At 42.6% G+C, this 18,756-nt stretch overlaps 4 protein-coding genes and 1 long non-coding RNA gene across 11 annotated transcripts in view; 4 read left to right on the top strand and 1 right to left on the bottom strand.

The window, feature by feature from the left end:
• Positions 1-85, top strand: part of LOC103393516 (uncharacterized) — a 5,064-nt gene extending 4,979 nt beyond the window's left edge. Inside the window, exon 8 of the mRNA XM_025064535.1 lies at positions 17-85. Coding sequence (XP_024920303.1) covers positions 17-85 — 69 coding nt within the window. The remainder of the gene's footprint in view (positions 1-16) is intronic.
• On the top strand, positions 7-5,254 carry LOC112488362 (ribonuclease inhibitor-like). Of its 5 annotated transcripts, XM_025064158.1 has the most exons (7): positions 7-1,171; positions 1,456-1,629; positions 1,962-2,135; positions 2,551-2,724; positions 3,067-3,240; positions 3,652-3,825; positions 4,631-5,246. In XM_025064158.1, the coding sequence occupies exons 1-7, from the start codon at positions 183-185 to the stop codon at positions 4,791-4,793; spliced, it is 2,022 nt and encodes a 673-aa protein (XP_024919926.1). In that variant the 5' UTR covers positions 7-182; the 3' UTR covers positions 4,794-5,246. The 5 variants fall into 5 exon arrangements, with proteins under 5 accessions (XP_024919926.1, XP_024919928.1, XP_024919927.1 ...); XM_025064160.1 differs by lacking the exon at positions 1,962-2,135 and having other exon boundaries at positions 4,631-5,252; XM_025064156.1 differs by lacking the exon at positions 2,551-2,724 and having other exon boundaries at positions 38-1,171; positions 4,631-5,253.
• A 367-nt stretch (positions 5,255-5,621) lies between these two features.
• On the top strand, positions 5,622-12,273 carry cog1 (component of oligomeric golgi complex 1). Of its 2 annotated transcripts, XM_008330481.3 has the most exons (16): positions 5,622-6,014; positions 6,259-6,506; positions 6,585-6,766; positions 6,894-7,070; positions 7,442-7,598; positions 7,748-7,958; positions 8,073-8,424; positions 8,598-9,046; positions 9,204-9,350; positions 9,487-9,648; positions 9,846-9,970; positions 10,172-10,280; positions 10,409-10,518; positions 10,699-10,780; positions 10,918-10,941; positions 12,066-12,183. In XM_008330481.3, exons 1-15 carry the CDS (start codon positions 5,709-5,711, stop codon positions 10,924-10,926), a joined length of 2,826 nt encoding a protein of 941 aa, XP_008328703.1. In that variant the 5' UTR covers positions 5,622-5,708; the 3' UTR covers positions 10,927-10,941; positions 12,066-12,183. The 2 variants fall into 2 exon arrangements, with proteins under 2 accessions (XP_008328703.1, XP_008328701.1); XM_008330479.3 differs by lacking the exon at positions 10,918-10,941 and having other exon boundaries at positions 12,066-12,273.
• A 148-nt stretch (positions 12,274-12,421) lies between these two features.
• Positions 12,422-18,339, bottom strand: rgs9a (regulator of G protein signaling 9a). 2 transcript variants are annotated; one of them, XM_008330478.3, is made up of 17 exons: positions 18,069-18,339; positions 17,318-17,414; positions 16,270-16,320; positions 16,038-16,144; positions 15,890-15,941; positions 15,731-15,789; positions 15,334-15,410; positions 14,877-14,958; positions 14,712-14,774; positions 14,066-14,095; positions 13,903-13,964; positions 13,673-13,786; positions 13,427-13,542; positions 13,232-13,319; positions 12,955-13,093; positions 12,751-12,833; positions 12,422-12,615 (listed from the first exon to the last, which is right to left on the bottom strand). In XM_008330478.3, exons 1-17 carry the CDS (start codon positions 18,135-18,137, stop codon positions 12,462-12,464), a joined length of 1,443 nt encoding a protein of 480 aa, XP_008328700.1. In that variant the 5' UTR covers positions 18,138-18,339; the 3' UTR covers positions 12,422-12,461. The 2 variants fall into 2 exon arrangements, with proteins under 2 accessions (XP_008328700.1, XP_016896027.1); XM_017040538.2 differs by lacking the exon at positions 18,069-18,339 and having other exon boundaries at positions 17,318-17,527.
• On the top strand, positions 12,508-17,964 carry LOC112488417 (uncharacterized). Its single transcript, XR_003052431.1, has 5 exons — positions 12,508-12,636; positions 12,710-12,883; positions 12,967-13,090; positions 15,198-15,329; positions 17,301-17,964. It is a non-coding gene; the product is annotated as an uncharacterized LOC112488417 (long non-coding RNA).
• Positions 18,340-18,756: the final 417 nt, after the last annotated feature.

An 18,756-nucleotide genomic window follows, 5' to 3' on the forward strand; every position in this document is an offset into this window, starting at 1 on the left:
TCTGGATCACCTCCAGACCTGCAGCAGCCAATCAGATCCCTCCTCTGTGCGTCCACAGGGTGACAGAAGTACGAGGCTTCACTGACGACCAGAAGGACCAGTACTTCAGGAAGAGGTCCAGAGATGAAGAGCTGTCCAACAGAATCATCTCACATGTCAGGACGACCAGGAGTCTCCACATCATGTGTCAAATCCCAGTCTTCTGCTGGATCAGTGCCACAGTTCTGGAGCACATGTTGACCTCAGAGCAGACAGGAGAACTGCCCAGAACCCTGACAGACCTGTACTCTCACTTCCTGTTGGTTCAGACAAAGAGGAAGAAGAAGAAGTACAGTGGAGGACCTGAGACTGGTCTGTTGGACGGAGATGTTCTTCTGAAGCTGGGGAGGCTGGCGTTTGAACATCTGCAGAAAGGAAACATCATGTTCTACCAAGAAGATCTGGACCAATGTGGTCTGGACGTGACCCAGGCCATGGTCTACTCAGGAGTTTGTACTGAGATCTTCAGAAGAGAGAGTGTGATCTTCAAGAAAACTGTCTACTGCTTTGTTCATCTGAGTGTTCAGGAGTTTCTGGCTGCAGTCTACATGTTCCACTGCTACACCAACAGGAGGACACAGGTACTGCAGGACTTCCTGGGAAAAGAATACAAACCCAGCAAATCCAAATTGGAAACTATTGTTAATACGTTTAAGGTAAAATATGACTTCACTATGACTGACTTCCTCAGAAAGTCAATGGAGAAATCCCTCCAAAGTAAAAATGGTCACCTGGACCTGTTTGTTCGCTTCCTTCATGGTCTGTGTCTGGAGTCCAACCAGAGAATCTTGGGAGACCTGCTGGGTCAGACACACTACAGTCCAGAAACCATACCAAAGGTCATTGAAAACCTAAAAAGCATGAACACGATCAACATCTCTCCAGAGAGAAGCATCAACATCTTCCACTGTCTGACAGAGTTGAAGGATCAGTCAGTTCATCAGCAGATCCAAGAGTTCCTGAAGTCAAAGAACAGAGAGAAGGAACTCTCTGAGATCCAGTGCTCAGCTCTGGCCTACATCCTGCAGATGTCAGAGGAGGTTCTGGATGAGTTGGATCTGGAGAAGTATAATACATCGAAGGAGGGAAAACTGAGACTGATCCCAGCTGTGAGGAACTGCAGGACGGCTCGGTGAGTTGGTGATCAATCACTATTGATTAGTCAGTCAGTGTTCATTCAGTTTAATAGTGTTGGATGACTAAAGGAGAAGTGCAGTGAATTTCAGCAGGTAGCTACAGTATGGATTCAGACAATACAGATTCAGGGTGTGACCCTGGTCTGTTCCACACACTGATTCACCCAGAATCATAGGTGTTGAACTGAACCAGAGCAGATGTTCATCACATGGCCACTCGTCTTCTCATCTGTTCGTATGTGTTCATTAATTTATTGTTTTATATTTTCTGTCCTGACAGACTTGTAGGTTATGACCTCTCAGAGACTGGTGCTGAAGTCGTGGCCTCAGCTCTAAAGTCCAGTCCCTCACATCTGATAGAACTGGACCTGAGGAACATCCAGCTCCAGGATGCAGCAGTGGATCATCTGTGTTCTGGACTGAAAAGTCCACACTGTGGACTGGAGAGTCTGAGGTGAGTTCACTGACAGAAAGTGCTGTTTTATTTTAACGTAATAATATTCTACTGCTCCAAATTAAACTTTCTGAGGTAACAATAATCTTAATTAAACAACTGTTGAATGAAATCATTTTATTAAAATGTAATCTCTCTTAGTGAAAGATGTGAAAAACATCTCAAGCTGTTTTAAATGCTGTTGGAATTGATTTAATCTAATATAAAACAATCTAGAATCTAGTTTGAAGAAGTGGAGGTTGATCTAATAATATATTTTCTTAACAAACATTAAATAACAAAAAAAATCCAGATGCTGAAGAAAATCAACTTTTCTTTTCTACTTTATTCAGGTTGAGCAGCTGCAGTTTGTCAAAGATCAGCTGTTCTTCTCTGGTCTCAGTTCTGAAGTCCAACCCCTCCCATCTGAGGAAACTGGACCTGAGCTGGAACAACCTGAAGGATTCAGCAGTGAAGGATCTGTGTGGTTTTCTCCAGAGTCCAGACTGTAAACTGGAGACTCTGTGGTGAGTTCACTGACTGTTACTGTTGTCAATGTTAAAGTGAAGCTGATTCATCTTCACAGTCAGATGAACCACTGATTATAAATGAATGGATTCTAGTTCAGAACTCTGGTTGTTTTCACCCTGTCTTCTCTACAATGTGTCAAAGTGTTTTTAGATTCACACAAGTAAAAAACTGTTTTATTTGATCAGACTTCACATCACTGATACACCTGGAGAATAAAGTATGTTTCTGATAAAATGTAAAATGATCTGTTCTCTTCTTATAAAATTAGTTTATTATAATCAAATCACTGAAATCGCGTTTGATTCAATCATAGCCAATATAATATAAATATCTATAATAACAATTAAGTTAATATGAATACAGTTTATGAAGAAAATCAACTTTTCTCTTTGTCTTTTCTACTTTATTCAGGTTGAGCAGCTGCAGGTTGACAGAGATCAGCTGTTCTTCTCTGGTCTCAGCTCTGAAGTCCAACCCCTCCCATCTGAGGAAACTGGACCTGAGCTTCAACAACCTGAAGGATTCAGCAGTGGAGGATCTGTGTGGTTTTCTACAGAGTCCAGACTGTAAACTGGAGACTCTGTGGTGAGTTCTAAAAGTTCAGTGATCAGAATCTCCCAGTGTCTCAAACCCAGACCAAAGTAAAAGTGGATGAAATGACACCAGTGTTTGTTTTTATCAAGTTCAGCTCCAACACAGAATGAGAGATTTTCATGGTTTAACCATCTCAGTCATTCAGACAAACTGAAACATTTTATATTAATCTGATGAAAAAAGTTCAATAAAAATGTATCATATCTAAAAATGTAATCTAATCTTCAGCTCTCTTCATGAAAAAAGTTAATTTAAATACTCCTGCTGGACTCATTCATCTAATTTAATAATAATAATTTCAACTTTTCTCTTTGTCTTTTCTTCTTTATTCAGGTTGAGCAGCTGCAGGTTGTCAGAGATCAGCTGTTCTTCTCTGGTCTCAGCTCTGAAGTCCAACCCCTCCCGTCTGAGGGACCTGGACCTGAGTGGAAACAACCTGAAGGATTCAGCAGTGAAGGATCTGTGTGGTTTTCTCCAGAGTCCAGACTGTAAACTGGAGGATCTGTGGTGAGTTCACTGACTGTTACTGTTGTCAATGTTAGGGTGAAGCTGATTCATCTTCACAGTCAGATGAACCACTGATTATAAATGAATGGATTCTAGTTCAGAACTCTGGTTGTTTTCACTCTGTCTTCTCTACAATGTGTCAAAGTGTTTTTAGATTCAGAGGAGTAAAAAACTGTTTTATTTGATCAGACTTCACATCACTGATACACCTGGAGAATAAAGTATGTTTCTGATAAAATGTAAAAATCTGTTCTCTTCTTATAAAAATAGTTTATTATAATCAGGTCAATTAAATCTTATTTGATTCAATCATAGCCAATATAATATAAATAATCTACAATAAAAATCAATTATACATAAACTCAGTTCATGAAAATCAACTTTTCTCTTTGTCTTTTTTACTTTATTCAGGTTGAATGACTGCAGGTTGTCAGAGATCAGCTGTTCTTCTCTGGTCTCAGCTCTGAAGTCCAACCCCTCCCATCTGAGGAAACTGTACCTGAGCTACAACAACCTGAAGGATTCATCAGTGGAGGATCTGTGTGGTTTTCTACAGAGTCCAGACTGTAAACTGGATGATCTGAGGTGAGTTCTAAACGTACAGTGATCAGAATCTCCCAGTGTCTCAAACCCAGACCAAAGTAAAAGTGGATGAAATGACACCAGTGTTTGTTTTTATCAAGTTCAGCTCCAACACAGAATGAGAGATTTTCATGGTTTAAATCATCTTGTAAATGCAGTTTTTAACAGATTTCATTTTTTTGCCTTTATAATATTTTGGAGATGTTGTGGCTTTAGAATAATTATACATGTTTAATTGCCTTTTAGTTTTAAAATACCAATGTGGATGTTATCACCTGAACAGACAGTCAGACATGGAGTGGAGTCACAATGGTTTTTGATCTTTCTCTCTTGCTATTTCTCACTCTTTCACACTTTTTTCACCTATTTTTTTACTTTTGTATTTTTGATAACCGTCTGTTTTTATGTTTCATTTTTGTTTCATTTTTTAAGTAAACAGTTTAACTGAACAGCAAAGTTCCTGTAGAGTTTTTTATAACATTGTGGATTACAACGAGGGGATGATTAGATGGTCAAACTTTAATAATAAAAATACTACACACCTGATTCATTCTGTTGAATAATTCATCTGTTCAATACAAATGCTTTTATTAAAATGTAATCTCTCTTAGGTAATGAAAAAAAAGATCTAAAGCTGTTTTAAATGCTGTTGGAATTAGTTTAATCTAATATGAACCAGTCTAGAATCTAGTTTGAAGAAGTAAAGGTTGATCTGATAATATTTTTTTAAAAAAAACCTTAAACAACTAAAAAAATCCAGATGCTGAAGAAAATCAACTTTTCTCTTTGTCTTTTCTTCTTTATTCAGATTGAGCAGCTGCAGTTTGTCAGAGATCAGCTGTTCTTCTCTGGTCTCAGCTCTGACGTCCAACCCCTCCCATCTGAGGAAACTGGACCTGAGGGGAAACAACCTGGAGGATTCAGCAGTGGAGGATCTGCGTGGCCTTGTGGATGATCTGATGTCAGTGTAGAACACTGGAGTCAAATTGTTAAAACTTAATGTGTTTTATAATTATTTGTAAACCTCATAGTCTCTCCACTTGGTGGCGTGTGATCAGATTCCCATACTGTTTCAATTTTACAGACCTTATTGTCTATGAACTCCGTGTGTTCATATTTTAATTGACAGGTGAATGTGTTGCATTGTCTTCCCTTACTCCAACTGTAGAGGGCGCTGCTGCTCTACTTGTGTTGAATGTGACATTAACTGCTCTCATCTCTGCTCATTTCTCTTCTCTCCACAGCTGGGGGATGAGAAATGAGCTGGAGTCTGATCAAACAGTAGCTGTCAGCAGTATATAACTGTATCCGCGAATAATCAAAGTACAGCCATATATTACATGTATTTTCTCAGGGTCATCAATAAACGGCCCTAGTTATTAATATTAATTGTAAAACTTGTCAGCTTCGTTGACAACAACTGTTGACGTGGTCAAAACGGGACCAGTCTGATCCTGGTTCATCCAGGCAGAAAGACCGTTTCTTTGAAAGTTCACTAAAGAAAAATCAAACTGAGAAATAAATATATAATTTATATTATATTATATAATTAATTATGATTTATTTAATAAAAATGTTTTGTTCTCTCAGATTTTTTTTTGGAGAAATGTTTTGTTCTCTCAGATTTTTTTTGGAGTTTATTTAAATTGTTAGTCGCTTTGGATAAAAGCGTCTGCTAAATGTAATGTAAAATAACATAATCACAAGAGGGCGGGACTTAGTTCACGGAAATGCTGTTTGACAAACAGTTTTGCTAACCAATAAACACATCACTGAATGATGACGTCACACTAGTAACGACGTGGAAGTCAAACGTTCGTTTCCGCTCGGTCTTCCGGGTTGGTGAAGTTTTTGTAGCAGCTGTAGTTGTTGTTATTTCCCAGGTAATGGCTACGGACCCGGTACAGTCGCTCCGGCTGTCGGAGATAAAACACCCAACCAGCCTGTTCGAGCGGTACAACACCGAGGAGATCCGGCGCATCGAGCGGAGAGTCCGCGGCGAGATCGAGCATAAGAAGGAAGAGCTCAGACAAATGGTCGGGGAGCGCTACCGGGACCTGATCGACGCCGCCGACACCATCGGAGAGATGAGACAGTGTTCGGAGAGTGTGGTCCACTCCATCCAGGACATGCATCAGTACTGTCAGGTTCTGAAACAGGGCAGATCCGCTGTGGGCAGCTCCAGACAGGAGGTAAAGCTGCGTTACACCTGCACCAGCAGTTCAACATATAATCAACAAACGTCATTTAGACAATTGGCAGTTAAATGTAACAACAATTTGAATATAACGACTTATTTATGTTATGATGATGCTTTACTGACATCTGTCCATTGCGGTCTCAGTCCGAGCTGGTGCGGCTCAAACCTCAGATTCAATGCATCTGTCAACATGTGCAAATATATACATAGATGTATGTCTGTACCATTTGCCGTAGAGCCAGAAACAGTGGCAGGACAAGTTCTACACAATGGCGTCCCAGATAAAGCTCCTTCTGGAGATCCCAGAACGCATCTGGAGTGCCATGGAGGCATCCCAGTACCTCCAGGCCACTCAGCTCTACCTGCTGTGCTGCCACCTGCACAAACTGCTGCACCTGGAGAACGCCGCAGGAGGTCACTACAGTCCTGTCCTGGCCCGGTTCCCTATCGTGGTCCGCCAAGTAGCCACCACTGGGCACTTCAGGTACAGGATGCTGTTTCATGCCGTCACATGAGAACGTTAGAGGCCTCAAAGGTCAGTGAACCAACTGTCTCTCTGCAGGTCCACCATTCTGCTCGACAGCAAGTCTCTTCTGCGAGGCCGGGCGGTGTCTGACCAGGCTATTGCTGAAGCCCTTGTATCCACCATGCTGCTTGAGGGCAGTTCCCCACGTCAGGCCCTGGCTGATTTCCTGCTCGCCCGAAAAGCTTCCATTCACCAGCTGCTCAACCAGCCTCAGCATGGTAATTATTCACACGGGTGTGCTCAGAAATGTGTGTTTGTGTGAGGGTCAATAAAATAAAGTAAAATAAAGTTACAAGTAAAGAGAAGCAACAAAGTCAGTAACATCATGCCGTTGTTTTCATGAAGGTGCAGGGATCAAGGCTCAGGTGTGCAGCCTGGTGGAACTGCTGGTCACCACTCTGTTCCAGGCCTACGCTGTCTTCTACCTGCCTCCAGAAGGAGGCGCCAGACCTGGAGATGCAGCTCTGAGCTGCGGCATGCTCTTCTCTGTCCTGGACAATGTTACCTCCAGCAGTCCAGCAGGTAAATACACAGAACATTCTAGATTTTTGATGTCTTAAATTCGTCTGATTTTTTTTTGTTACACTATTTAAAAAAATCCATTGAATATTGCCCTTTATTAATGATATGAGAGTTTTATGGTAGTATTTTGTAGCATATCTAATGTAGAAACCTCACAAAAGAAAAAACAAAGCATCACCTCGCCATATACGAAATAACATCCTGTAGTGAACTGATTGTGTTGCTCTGTAAATTAATTTAGTCATTAATTTTTTTTGTAATTTTTCTTTTGTGAAACACTTGTGAATGTCATACAGATTGTTCTAAGGTTGCATACAACATGGTTAAGTAGACTCCTCAGTGTCCTGTGTCCATGCCGTTTCTTCCTTCAGCTAAAGTACAGAAGGTGCTGCAGGAGGAGGCGAGCACAGGAAGCTGGTTCAGGCACCTTCCTCCCTCCATCACAGAGTTCCAGCCTGCGCTGCGCACCCTGGCTCAGCCAATCCAGAGAGAGCAGCTGCGGGACACCCTGCAGCAGTGGATAGACACGTAAGAATTCTCCTGGAAAAACAAAGGCAAAGTGGGAAGATAGATGTAATTGTTTCAAAAATAAGTTAAAGTAAAAGTAAGGATATTCTCCTGGATTTGTTTGCTTTAGTTGTTGCTGTTTTGTTGACAAACCCCTCCTCTGTTCTCAGATGTAAGGAGGACATCTGCCATGGCGTTGGAAGTCTCCTGGTCTACGTGAAAAGCCTGAAAGGGCTGGCGTCCATCAGAGATGCAGTGTGGGACCTCCTGTCCACGGACTCCATCAGTCAGCATTGGAACAGTGTGTGTCAGAGGCTGCTGGACCGCCCCCTGCCTGTCTGGGATGACTTCCTTCAGCAGCTTTTCCTCCAGCGCCTGCAGGTTTGTGCTTCTCCAGGTCTTATTCCTGTTAATGTTCGTGCTTCTCCAGGTCTTATTCCTGTTAACATAAATGTAAATGTATTCTTATTCTTATATTCTTATTTTTTTATATAGACCATCACTAAAGAAGAAACTGAAGCCATTTCATCCAGTTCTGTCCAGCTTCTCATCTCCGCGGTGAAGGATCTTGAGGATCAGCCCGCAGGTGCCAACCTCAGCTCTGGACGTAGGAGCCAGTATGAGATAGACGTGGCCTCCTTCCTGTGGTCCGAGTCTCCAGGAGACCTTCCCAGTGATGCAGGGTGGGTGAGTGTGAGCCAGCGTGGGCAGCAGCATCAGAGGAGTGGTCTGGCCATGAAGACCCAGGCCCTCACACCGTGTGTCCAGAACTTCTGCTCTTCATTGGATGCAAAGCTGAAGACCAGACTGGATGACCTCCAGCACTACCTTCCCTCTCAGGATGCAGGTTGGTGCTTTGTAGTGACACGCAGTAATTAAAACAACAGCAGGGAGTCTTTGGTGCCTTGCTCAACACACTACAGCCCTGCAGGTCATGGGATTCAAACCTGCAGTTCTCTGATAAAAGCCTGATCCTGTAACCTCCCTGACAGTGGTGTCAAATCTTTTATTTCCACACAGGTTCTGACTCCGTCTCAGCTTCTTCTTCTGGACCTGCCAACGTCTCGCCTCCCTCCTCCTTTAATCGCTTCACGGACTCCCCGGCCGTGGAGGACGCCTTACGCGAAGGCTCCCTGGCCTGTGTCCGTCACATCCTCTCTTCTGTTCGTGCTGAACTGTCCTCGTCCTCACCTCAGCCCAGTCCCTCCCTCCTTAGTTCAGTCCTCTTCATGGCCAGACTCTGTCAGTCCATGGGTGAACTCTGTCCCAACCTGAAACATTGCATCCTGGGAAAACAGAATGGCGCTGACCCCTCCATCAAAGGGACACCCAGGCCGTCCAAGAAGCTGGGCAAGGCCAGGGCTGCCGCAGAGGTCAGTCCTGTACAGGCCAAGTGGGCGGAGCTGAGGGAGGAGCTTCTCAACTGCAGCATGGAGGCCTATCGCATTTGGTGCTCCACCGTGTCCAAAGTACGACTCTCATAACATCAAATGTTTTATATCAGTCCAATCAGTCACCTTGATCCAAACGTGTCGACTCTTCCTGTTCAGCGATGTTTACTCTGAGGTTTGTTCACAGCTGGGTTTAAAGGTTAGTTGTGTGTAACCCTTTGTTGTGTTGTGGCAGGTGTTACTGGACAAGTTTGCATCAGTTCTGCATTCCAAGTCTGCTGGTGACATCCTGACCACAGCCACCAACTGGGAAGACCTGGAGATTCAGGAGGAGGCGGAGTCAGGGAGCAGTGTGACGTCGAAAATCCGTCTTCCAGTGCAGGTCAGCAGCACACACACACACACACACACACACACACAGACAGACAGACGGTGTGCAGTGGCGACCACACACACACACACTCACAGACAGACGGTGTGCATAGGCGATATGATCTGAGTGTGTGTGTCTTCTGCAGCCGTCCTGGTTCGTCCAGTCATTTCTGTTCCAGCTGTGTGTGGAGGTAAACAAAGTGGGGGGCCACGCCCTCCCACAGCCCACACTCCAGGAACTGCTGAAGGTCTGTCTGAGTCAGGTTCTGCAACACTACCACAGCCTGTCACAGCAGGACCACACAGAGGTAACACACACACACACACACACACCATCACAGTCAATACTTTGTTGAACTTTATTCAAAATCCTTTCTGCCACCTACTGGCTCCGGGAAGAAAGAAAAAAAAGTTAAAATAAAAGTAAGGATAGTTATAAAGATTATGGTTATTTTCATAAATCCTCGGCCCCTCCTTCTCTGCACCTCCTTCTCTGCTCCTCTAGGGGTGCGTGTTCCCCATGACCCAGAACAGAGCTCTGCAGCTCTTATTTGACCTGCGTTACCTCAACACCATGCTGAGCAGCCGGCTGGACGAGGGCAAGAGCTCCCGCACCCACCAAGACCCCAGGTATCAGTCTTTTTCTTCATTTGTCAGGTTACGCCTGATGGTGGCGCTGTCACCGCCGGTAACTGACATTGTAACAATGAAACCGCATGGTCAGGGTCTGTGATATTTTCCCACCCACATCGTTGGTCATTGTTATTTGGAACTGTTTGTTTTCCCGTGACAGGTGTTTAGAAAGTTTGTCTGGATTTCTGTCTCCTCCAGATTTCACGAGGTCTGTGATTGGCTGGAAAGTTTCATCGACCCCTTTGACCTGGACGTGTTCACACCTCCGCTCAACAACAACCTCAGCCGGATGTCCCAGAGGAGCTCGGTATGTCGCCACCCTTTGACAAAGTCGTGCATGTGCAGAACAAAGTGTTGCCGTCGTTTAACGAGCGTCACCAGGCGTTCGGACGGTGCCGTGATTGTGATTGGTTTAAACGTGATGCTGTGTTTCAGGTACTGCTGGGTCTACTGACTGGATCGGAGAAGCAGTTCACAACACGCAGCAGTAGTGTGAACGCTCAGGAACCCTACAACATCCTGCCACTGGCCAGCAGCCAGATCAGGTCAGAGGTCAACAGCAGCTCCTCTGGAACCTCAGAAGGTTCCACATTTTTGAGGCTCTACCTGGAGCTTGTGCATGTGCATGAACTTGAGAAACATGTCAACAGACGAAAGTCTGAAAATACAACTTTGTGTTGACCTGTCAGACCTCTGTCCTGACCCCACGTCTCTGTTCTCCGCAGGTTCGGGCTGCTGCCTCTCAGCATGTCCAATGTCCGCACGTCCAAGACGGCCTCCAGGATTTCTGATGCTCCGCTCCAGATGGTGAGTGTTAGGAAACACAGTGTACAGTGCCCCCTGCAGACTCAGGAGCACATGTCATCTTCATTCTTTTTCCGTTTTTCTCATTGACTCACTCCACTCCTCCTCATTGTTACCTCTCACGTCCTCTAAACCTCCAGCGTTTCTGAGTTGCACAGACACAGGCAAGTTCATGTGTGTGTTTTTAAACCTGTGTGTATCAGGGTCAGGAATGAGCAGCTGGGCAAAAACATCACTGGGTTTTCTTTCACTGCTTTTAAAATCCCATTATAATATCAAGACTAATTTGAACTTCATTGATCCAACACCAGATGTGCTACAACAGGCTGCCCCTTGGAGGCGCCACAAAACACCATCCACCAATCTGTATGAATGGTTGTCACTGCTGGGATTCAAACCCAGGATCTCCTGTTTACTAGACAGGCGCTTTGACTAAACCACAGCACCATGTGGTTTATGTAGATAAAAAAACCAAATCTGCTAGAAATGCTAACATTTACTGTAGCACCTGTGACAACAGTCTCAGATCCTAATGCTCTGGAGGCCATTTTCTCACTCTGATGTGTGTTTGCTGTCGACTGTAGTGCAGTGTGTCACCTTTGCTGTGTTTGCTGTGTCTAACTGTGCATTAAATCATTCTATTACTGAGGAACTAGGAGAGAGACATATATCTAGATGTAGAGGGAAAAAGTAGTTAAAGTAGGTTTAATACCAGCTGTAAAACAAAATTGTAAAAACATGTTAATTTCAACAGTGAAGGGTTAAAGTGTGACCTAATCCACATCGTGTCATTTAAAAAAAAAGAAGTCTGCCGCTAATACCAGGTGTGTTAGCCACATGCTAGTACATGGGGTATTTATTTTAAGAGACAGTCTTCACCAAGGCTAGCTCATGCTAACCCTGCTAATGCCTGCAGAGTAGTAGATCTGAATATTTTGAGTTGCAACACTGCCACCTGCTGGGTCTTCATTCTACGGGTGAAATACTTCTTCTAGAAGACGACCTGAACACTGTCACCAGAAAGGAAGGAGAGAAGGTAGAAACTGCTGATGTCACAGGACCAAATAGTTTATGTGAGACTCATACAGCCTGAGGTCAGACTGAGCCTAGAGTGCCCTCTGCTGTCTCACATGGTCAATACTCCTTTCTCAGGTTGTCTTGTTGGATATCATGGTTATATCTGTGGACAAACTCATTATCTTTATCTGTTTTAATGAGACCTTCGTGTCTCCTCCTGCGTGTGTAGACGTTCACACCTGAACCTGTTTCATGTTCCTCCCTCCGACAGGCTCCTCCCCCCTCAGCAGCAGACAGTGAGGCCACTTTCAGGCCGGGGAACCTCTTCAGACAGCTGGCCAATCAGGAAGAAGATGCCAGTGCTCCATCGTTATTTAAACTCAGCTGGCTCTCTGGCATGGCCAAATAAAACTTTTTTTTTATGTATCTATGTTAAAGTTATGTCAAAATAAATATTTGTGTTTTGGGGGAAAAGACAATTGTTCTCTGTGTATGTTTTTGCTGTTGACCTGTTAGATGTGTTTTTTTGTTTGTTTGTTTGTTTCTTTATTTTAAATGAATAACAGACATGCTTCATATTTCTCCTCTACATCTCTTAGATTTTTCTCATTTTTAGCTTGATGATAAAATGTCTAGGACGATTCTCAGCAGCTGCTGATCTTCTCGTCTACTTCCTGTCAATTTTGCTCATCATGGCCTTGACATCAACAGGAGCAGAGGCTGCAGCTGCCTTCGCCTTTTCTTCCTCCTCCTGCTTCCAGAGGATGATGGGATGGATGCCAGGGCTTCGATTCTGGGCGTTTTGTTCCAGCTGTGCAGGACTGGGTTGGAAGGAGAAAAAGGTGAAACAAAAACATTTTAGAACTTTAACGTTTTGTTCTCATTCTCTCTCTCTTTTTTTCTATTTGATTTTAGGTTGGAGACCACTGGTTGAAGTGCGGAGGGAAGCTGCCAACCTGAAGCTGTGAGGCTCAGGGTTCAGAGCCTTCTTCTGGATGTCTTTGTAAACTGGAGACTTGAGGTAACGGAAGAACGTGTCCTGAAATGAAAAGTCCAAGGATGAAAAGATGGGACTGCAGACAGTGGGAGGTTTGGATACATCTGATTTTGAACTATTGACGGAGAGATTCTTTGTTCAGAATAGACAACAATTACAAAACCTTTTTCATCAGCAGTAAGACGTGAGTCTGAGCAGCGTCCAGCACGTAGCGATGAGGATGTTCAAGACCTTTCACCGTGAGACCCATGGTCCGGCCATCAATGTTGATCCAGCGAGGAGCATTAGGAGCCAGGAAGGTCCTGACCACACACACAAACACACACACACACATATATATATTTATATTCTTCTTTAAATCTCCACTAGAGGCAGGATATCATAGTTATATCATAGTTATCAAACTGTATGAAGGCAGAGTTGGTTTAGCATCTTCTTACTTGAAGATGGTCTCAGCTTTGGACTTCATGGAGGAGGCTGTTCCCCATTTCAGCTCCTCCGCTGCTTCCCAGAAAGCCAGGTTCTCTCCTGGGAAACAGAAAACATTCATTGGCAGCAGTTGGGTTTGCTGTGATCTGTCCTAAAGCTGGACTTTTGTTTGTTTGTGTTTTTAATTTTAATTTTTAAAAACGTACCACTGAACTCCTTCTTGAGGAAGATCTTGAAGTCGTCTCGGCCCCGAAGGTCGGTCAGCAGCTCAAACAGGCTGAAGGACCAGCGCTCCACCCTCATCTTAGTGGGCAGGTCAACACTGCAAACACACACAGACACACACACATCTTTTTAACCAATCAGCATCCAGCTAAATAACCGACCACTCACCTCACACCGACCAAATTTTCATCCAACAAAATAAACACGCCAATACGAAAACACGTCACCTTCTCATGTTGAGAGTCCAGTAGGCGTCGCTGTCCGTCTGCCAGGGGTTGCTGGGTAAACACGGAGCCAGGAACGGGTCGTGGGTTTTGTAAGTGGTGACGTATTTGACAAGTCTGCAGAGGGAACAGTCAAATAAAGTTGTGAGAATAAACAGGTGACAATTTATGACAGATATTTAGCACAAATAAAAAAAGATGAATTTGGTTTCAGGCAGAATGATGGAACTTACGCTCCAAGTGACACACTGGATTTAACCTTTGACCTCATGATGGCTTGTTGATAGAAAATATTCTGGGGTAAAACAGGAAAACACACAATGTAACTTTGAAAAGCAAGAAACAAGTGATCTACTGCTAAAATAATAATAATAATATTGCATTCTTTTTTATTACCATTCTTCTGTACAGGTCGAAACTCTCTTTCTGAATAAAGAAGAAGAGAAAAATTCTCATTAATTCAACAACAATTATAACATACTAGAGAACTAACACAGCACTAAGCAGAGTCTCCAGTTTGCTAAGTGTAATTATTTATTTTTAGTTAAAAATACACATATAAAAACACTATTGAAAAAACCTACACACGAGTAAACACCACACAGAATACTAATACTAATTTGAGCAGTACTTTCATCATCATGTAAGATCTGTTGAGAGAAGAAAATGACAAGACAGGGAGAAAGCAATTAGATTAAAAAAAAAAAAGATATGGTTCTGTAGTTTTCAAATGCTGTAATACACAATTCCGCCAATAGATGTCGCCATTTGTCTTCAGGTTCTTCTGGGGGACAAACTGGGCGTATTGGTAGCAGACAGTTGATTTAAGTTATTGTCATTTATTATTATTATTATGTTGTTGTTGTTGTTGAGGGAACATGTCCTTTTGTCCTTTTGGTTTTCCGAAGATTTGAAGTTAATTTTTGAAGTTAGAATTAAAATTTAAGTTAGATTAGACTCAGGTTAATGATAAGGATGACTAGTCGTTTTTGTATGGGATCTATTGGGTGTGTGTGTGTGTGTGTATACACTGACCTGTTACCTCACTTGCGTTAGGATCAATCAGACGGTCTGGACCACAGTCCAGAGCACTATGTGTACGACGCTGCAAACATACAGAGGACGTGTTTGATAAATACACTGAGGGGAAAAATTACATTATTGTAAATAGATGTACGTGTAAACACACACACACATACACACTGACCGGGGGCCTGTTCAGTATCCAGTACGCTCTCTCCTGGCAGTCAAACACCACACGATCTGGCTTCTTCCTCTCTCTTCCAGCCCTGACACACATACGTACAGACACAAACATAGAAAAGGAGGCTGAGGATTTTAAAAAATCCTCCAGTACACACAGTTGTCCCACACCTTGTGTAATGCATTACCAAAAATAGTACACAAAACTGATGTGGCATTAAAAACTAGGCTCAGAATCTAGAAGTTTGCACTTCTCCACTTCATTTCAGTAACTGATTGACTTTCTGTAACTGTAGTCCTCAGAATGTCCTTGGTTCTATTCCAGGTAGGAACTCCGGTCGACGCCCTGCTCTCCCTCTTTCCTCGCCTTTCTTATCTGTCCTCAGTGGGAACTTTCAAAGAATAAATGTGAAAGGAGGAAATCCTGAGGCTCGGTTCCTGGCTGCTGTGCTTTCAGGTACCTGTACTGTTCAGTGGCCTGCATCACGATAAAGTCCCACTTGTGGTTCAGCCATTTGTGGAGGTGATTGTAATGAACCTGGGGAAAACACAGAAACAACGGCTGAGCAGCTGAGCCACAAACAGTTAAATGACTATGGAGGTGTGGCAGAAGAAAACAAGATTTACGGCTTCCTTTTACATAAGGATTTCTTATTCATAAAAAACACTACCACTAATAATAATGATGATGATAATGATTACGCTTGCAACAGGTTTGATATAATAATAATAATAATAATAATGATTACGCTTGCAACAATAATAAAAAATATGAACCAATATTTAGTACAAATAAAAAAGAAAAGTGATGAAGAAACAGGAGATGATGATGAAACTTTTCCAGGTTTGATCACTGACCTGTTCATATGGCTCTAACAAGCCTTTCTTCCGGATGTTTCTTTTTGCCAGGTAAATGGCTGCAATCATATTGAAGTGCTGATTAGATCATTTTTTAACTGTCTTTTTTAAAGTTTCCATTCTGTGTCTCATCTTGACTCTGAGTGACTTTAAACTCACCGTAGTCGGAATCATCTGCCACCCATTTCTGTGAAGGCCAGAAGTACGGGGTCTGAAAAGACACTGCTGTGTGTTATTGATGCTCACACCATGGCAACCTCATACAAAAACAACGCTTTTCTGTTGTGAAGTCCTGCAGGACTGTCACCTGGAAGCGGTACAGGCTGCTGTCGTTGCACATGACCAACTTCTTGTGATTCTGCAGGGGGTAAATGTAGCCGTAGGCCACCAGCATGGTGCCAACGACATTAGCCTCTGGAAGAACACAGACGGGGGCCGGGGGGGGACATAGAGTCAGGGGTTTTGGAGAAGCATTGAGCAGCAGGGGGCGACAGGTTTGAACTGGACATTTTATTTTTGACTGACTCTCAGACTCTGACCTTCCGCTGTGGTCTTCATCTTGTTGGTGATCCACGCAACGATGTCCTTTCCTGGGTGAGAGTTGAAAGTCACAGAAACTGGACTCTTTATCATCACGTTTGTATTCAAATGTACTTCACTTAAGAGGCCAGTATTTTGATTTTACATACAGTGATTTTTTTTTTTTAACAGACAGCGAACTTTAGTTTTGGGGCAGCTCATACACGTCGCAGCTTTATTTACATTTAATAACTGTAACTGATTAAATACTGATTAAGAATAATTGCGTTGTTTAAACCAAAAAAAAAAAATGTAGCGGTGGTACCAAAACCTTTCTCGTTCTATGAAAACCCTGTGTCGCTCAGTCACATGATTACTCCACAGCAGCCCCCGGTGGAAAAGAACAGCCATTGATTTTTTTTTTTCCTCCTGTCTACAGTTTCCATTACTCAGCTCACGCTGCAGCTCTGGCCCATATACAGTACACTGTTCATCACCGGCCTCACTGGCAGCAGATTACAGAGTCACCTCTCCTCCTAAGTCCTGGACCAAAGCTCATCCAATTGTGTTGGGCCTGTTTTAGCCTGTGTTAGCAGCTTAGACAGTGAAGGCAGCGTGTCAAAGGTGGTTCATGCCGTGCTTTAAATAAAACCACATTGACTCTGCCGTGTTACCACAGTCAATAAATGATCAGAACAATCAGAAGAAAAAAAACACTGATGACGTCAACGTGACGTGATTCAGCAGATGCCACACGAGCAGCATTTTCACTCAGCATCGTCTGTACCACAAACTTCCTCTTTTGTTACACTGGTTTTTATCAGGAATCAACACAGATATTGACTTCTTGTCGTAGCATTGACGTATTTATCAGAATTCAGACGTAACAGGAGAGTTTATTGACCATTAACGTGTGTACTACTCTCATTAAGATTTATGTATTTTACAAAAAATGAGAAGACAGGGAGTTACATTTGATTCCTTTCTTTTTCCTTTTTTATTTGTATTTATGATTGGTTTTGTTCTTTCTTTTTTCCTGGTGTGTGTTTAGGTGTGTATTATTCTCACCAGTGATGACATGGGGGATGGTCGTGACGTTTAATTTCTGCTCTGAGCCCTTCACTCCAGTTTTTGGGTCCTGCATCTCCACCACCAGGGCCTCCAGCTGCAAGTGAAAAATATATTTCATGTCATTTTTATCACCACCACTGAGGTCTAATATTCCTGGTTTGGATAAATGTAGGGACATTTGCTCAGGGCAATCATCTGTGTCTCAGTTTAACACAGACAGACACTAGCATTAGGGACACATCGGCATGTAGACCAGTACAGCCTCAGACTAAAGACGCTCACGTCATTGAGATTAAAACCCTGACACTTTCTTTCATTTCTTAGACACAGTTGCAGCATTTACTGTGTTTACTCTGTTTTTCTGCCCTGGGCTGTGACTACATTTCAGCTTTTACTGCAGCAGAGGAGCTAATAGGATTTCAGATAAATAAAGAGACGGTCTGCAGCAGCCTGGCGCTCTTTAAATCATCTGTGAACTTTGTACGTATGTTCACATGCACATAATTAGATTCTATATGAAACCGGGGAGGAAGAAAAAAAACAGCCAATGAGAAGAAAGTCTGGTACTGTACACTGGGTATAAAAATATAAAAAATTTTTTGGAGCTGATGTGCAAAAATAAAACATATATTTTAAAAAAAAAATCATGATTTGTGCGTTCCTCAATTAATAAATTTGAACATCGATATTTCCTCACTAGGTTAAAGGATAATAATGGTAAAATCTGACAAATAAATATTTCACCCACCTTTTTCAGGCAGTGCATATGTGGCCGGAAATGTTCCACCCGGTCTGGACGGGCTGTTCTGATCGTCATATTTGCAGATGAATAATAAAATAACTTATAGGAACTGGAAACCAAGAGAGCAGGAACCTTGGTGTGAAACTCTGTAATTCAGAGGAGTCCAGCGCAGTGGGTTTATCCTGCAGTCAGCTTATCGTCTAGTAATCACACAGAGAAGCTTTCTGAGTGGCTCTTAAATCAACGACACAGTCAGGGGCTGAGACAGCTGCGCTTAAAGGCCTCAATCATTTATTTAATTTTTTATATATATATATATATATATGTATATATATGTATATATATATATATATATATATATATACATATATATATATATATATATATATATATTTCAGATTCCGACGTGCCACTAGATGGATCAGTGGTACACAAACCATAGTTTGAGAACCCCTAACCTATTTTTTGTGTCTACCTTTGGTCTTTTGCTACTCTACCAAGTTCAAAGCTTACATTTTACATAAAATAAAAAAAAATCACTTGTGACCCGTCCATATCGTGAGTTGAATAAACAATTTCCCCCCAAAATTATTGATGAAAATATATAAATAAATAAAACACTCCCCAACTTCAGTCTAACACACACACTGTGTCGATTTGTCTTAACTATAATTCAGGCAGTGTTGCTTAACTG

This window comes from Cynoglossus semilaevis, chromosome 17 (assembly GCF_000523025.1).
Source record: "Cynoglossus semilaevis isolate Cse_v1.0 chromosome 17, Cse_v1.0, whole genome shotgun sequence".
In the NCBI taxonomy this organism is placed as follows: Eukaryota; Metazoa; Chordata; class Actinopteri; order Pleuronectiformes; family Cynoglossidae; genus Cynoglossus; species Cynoglossus semilaevis.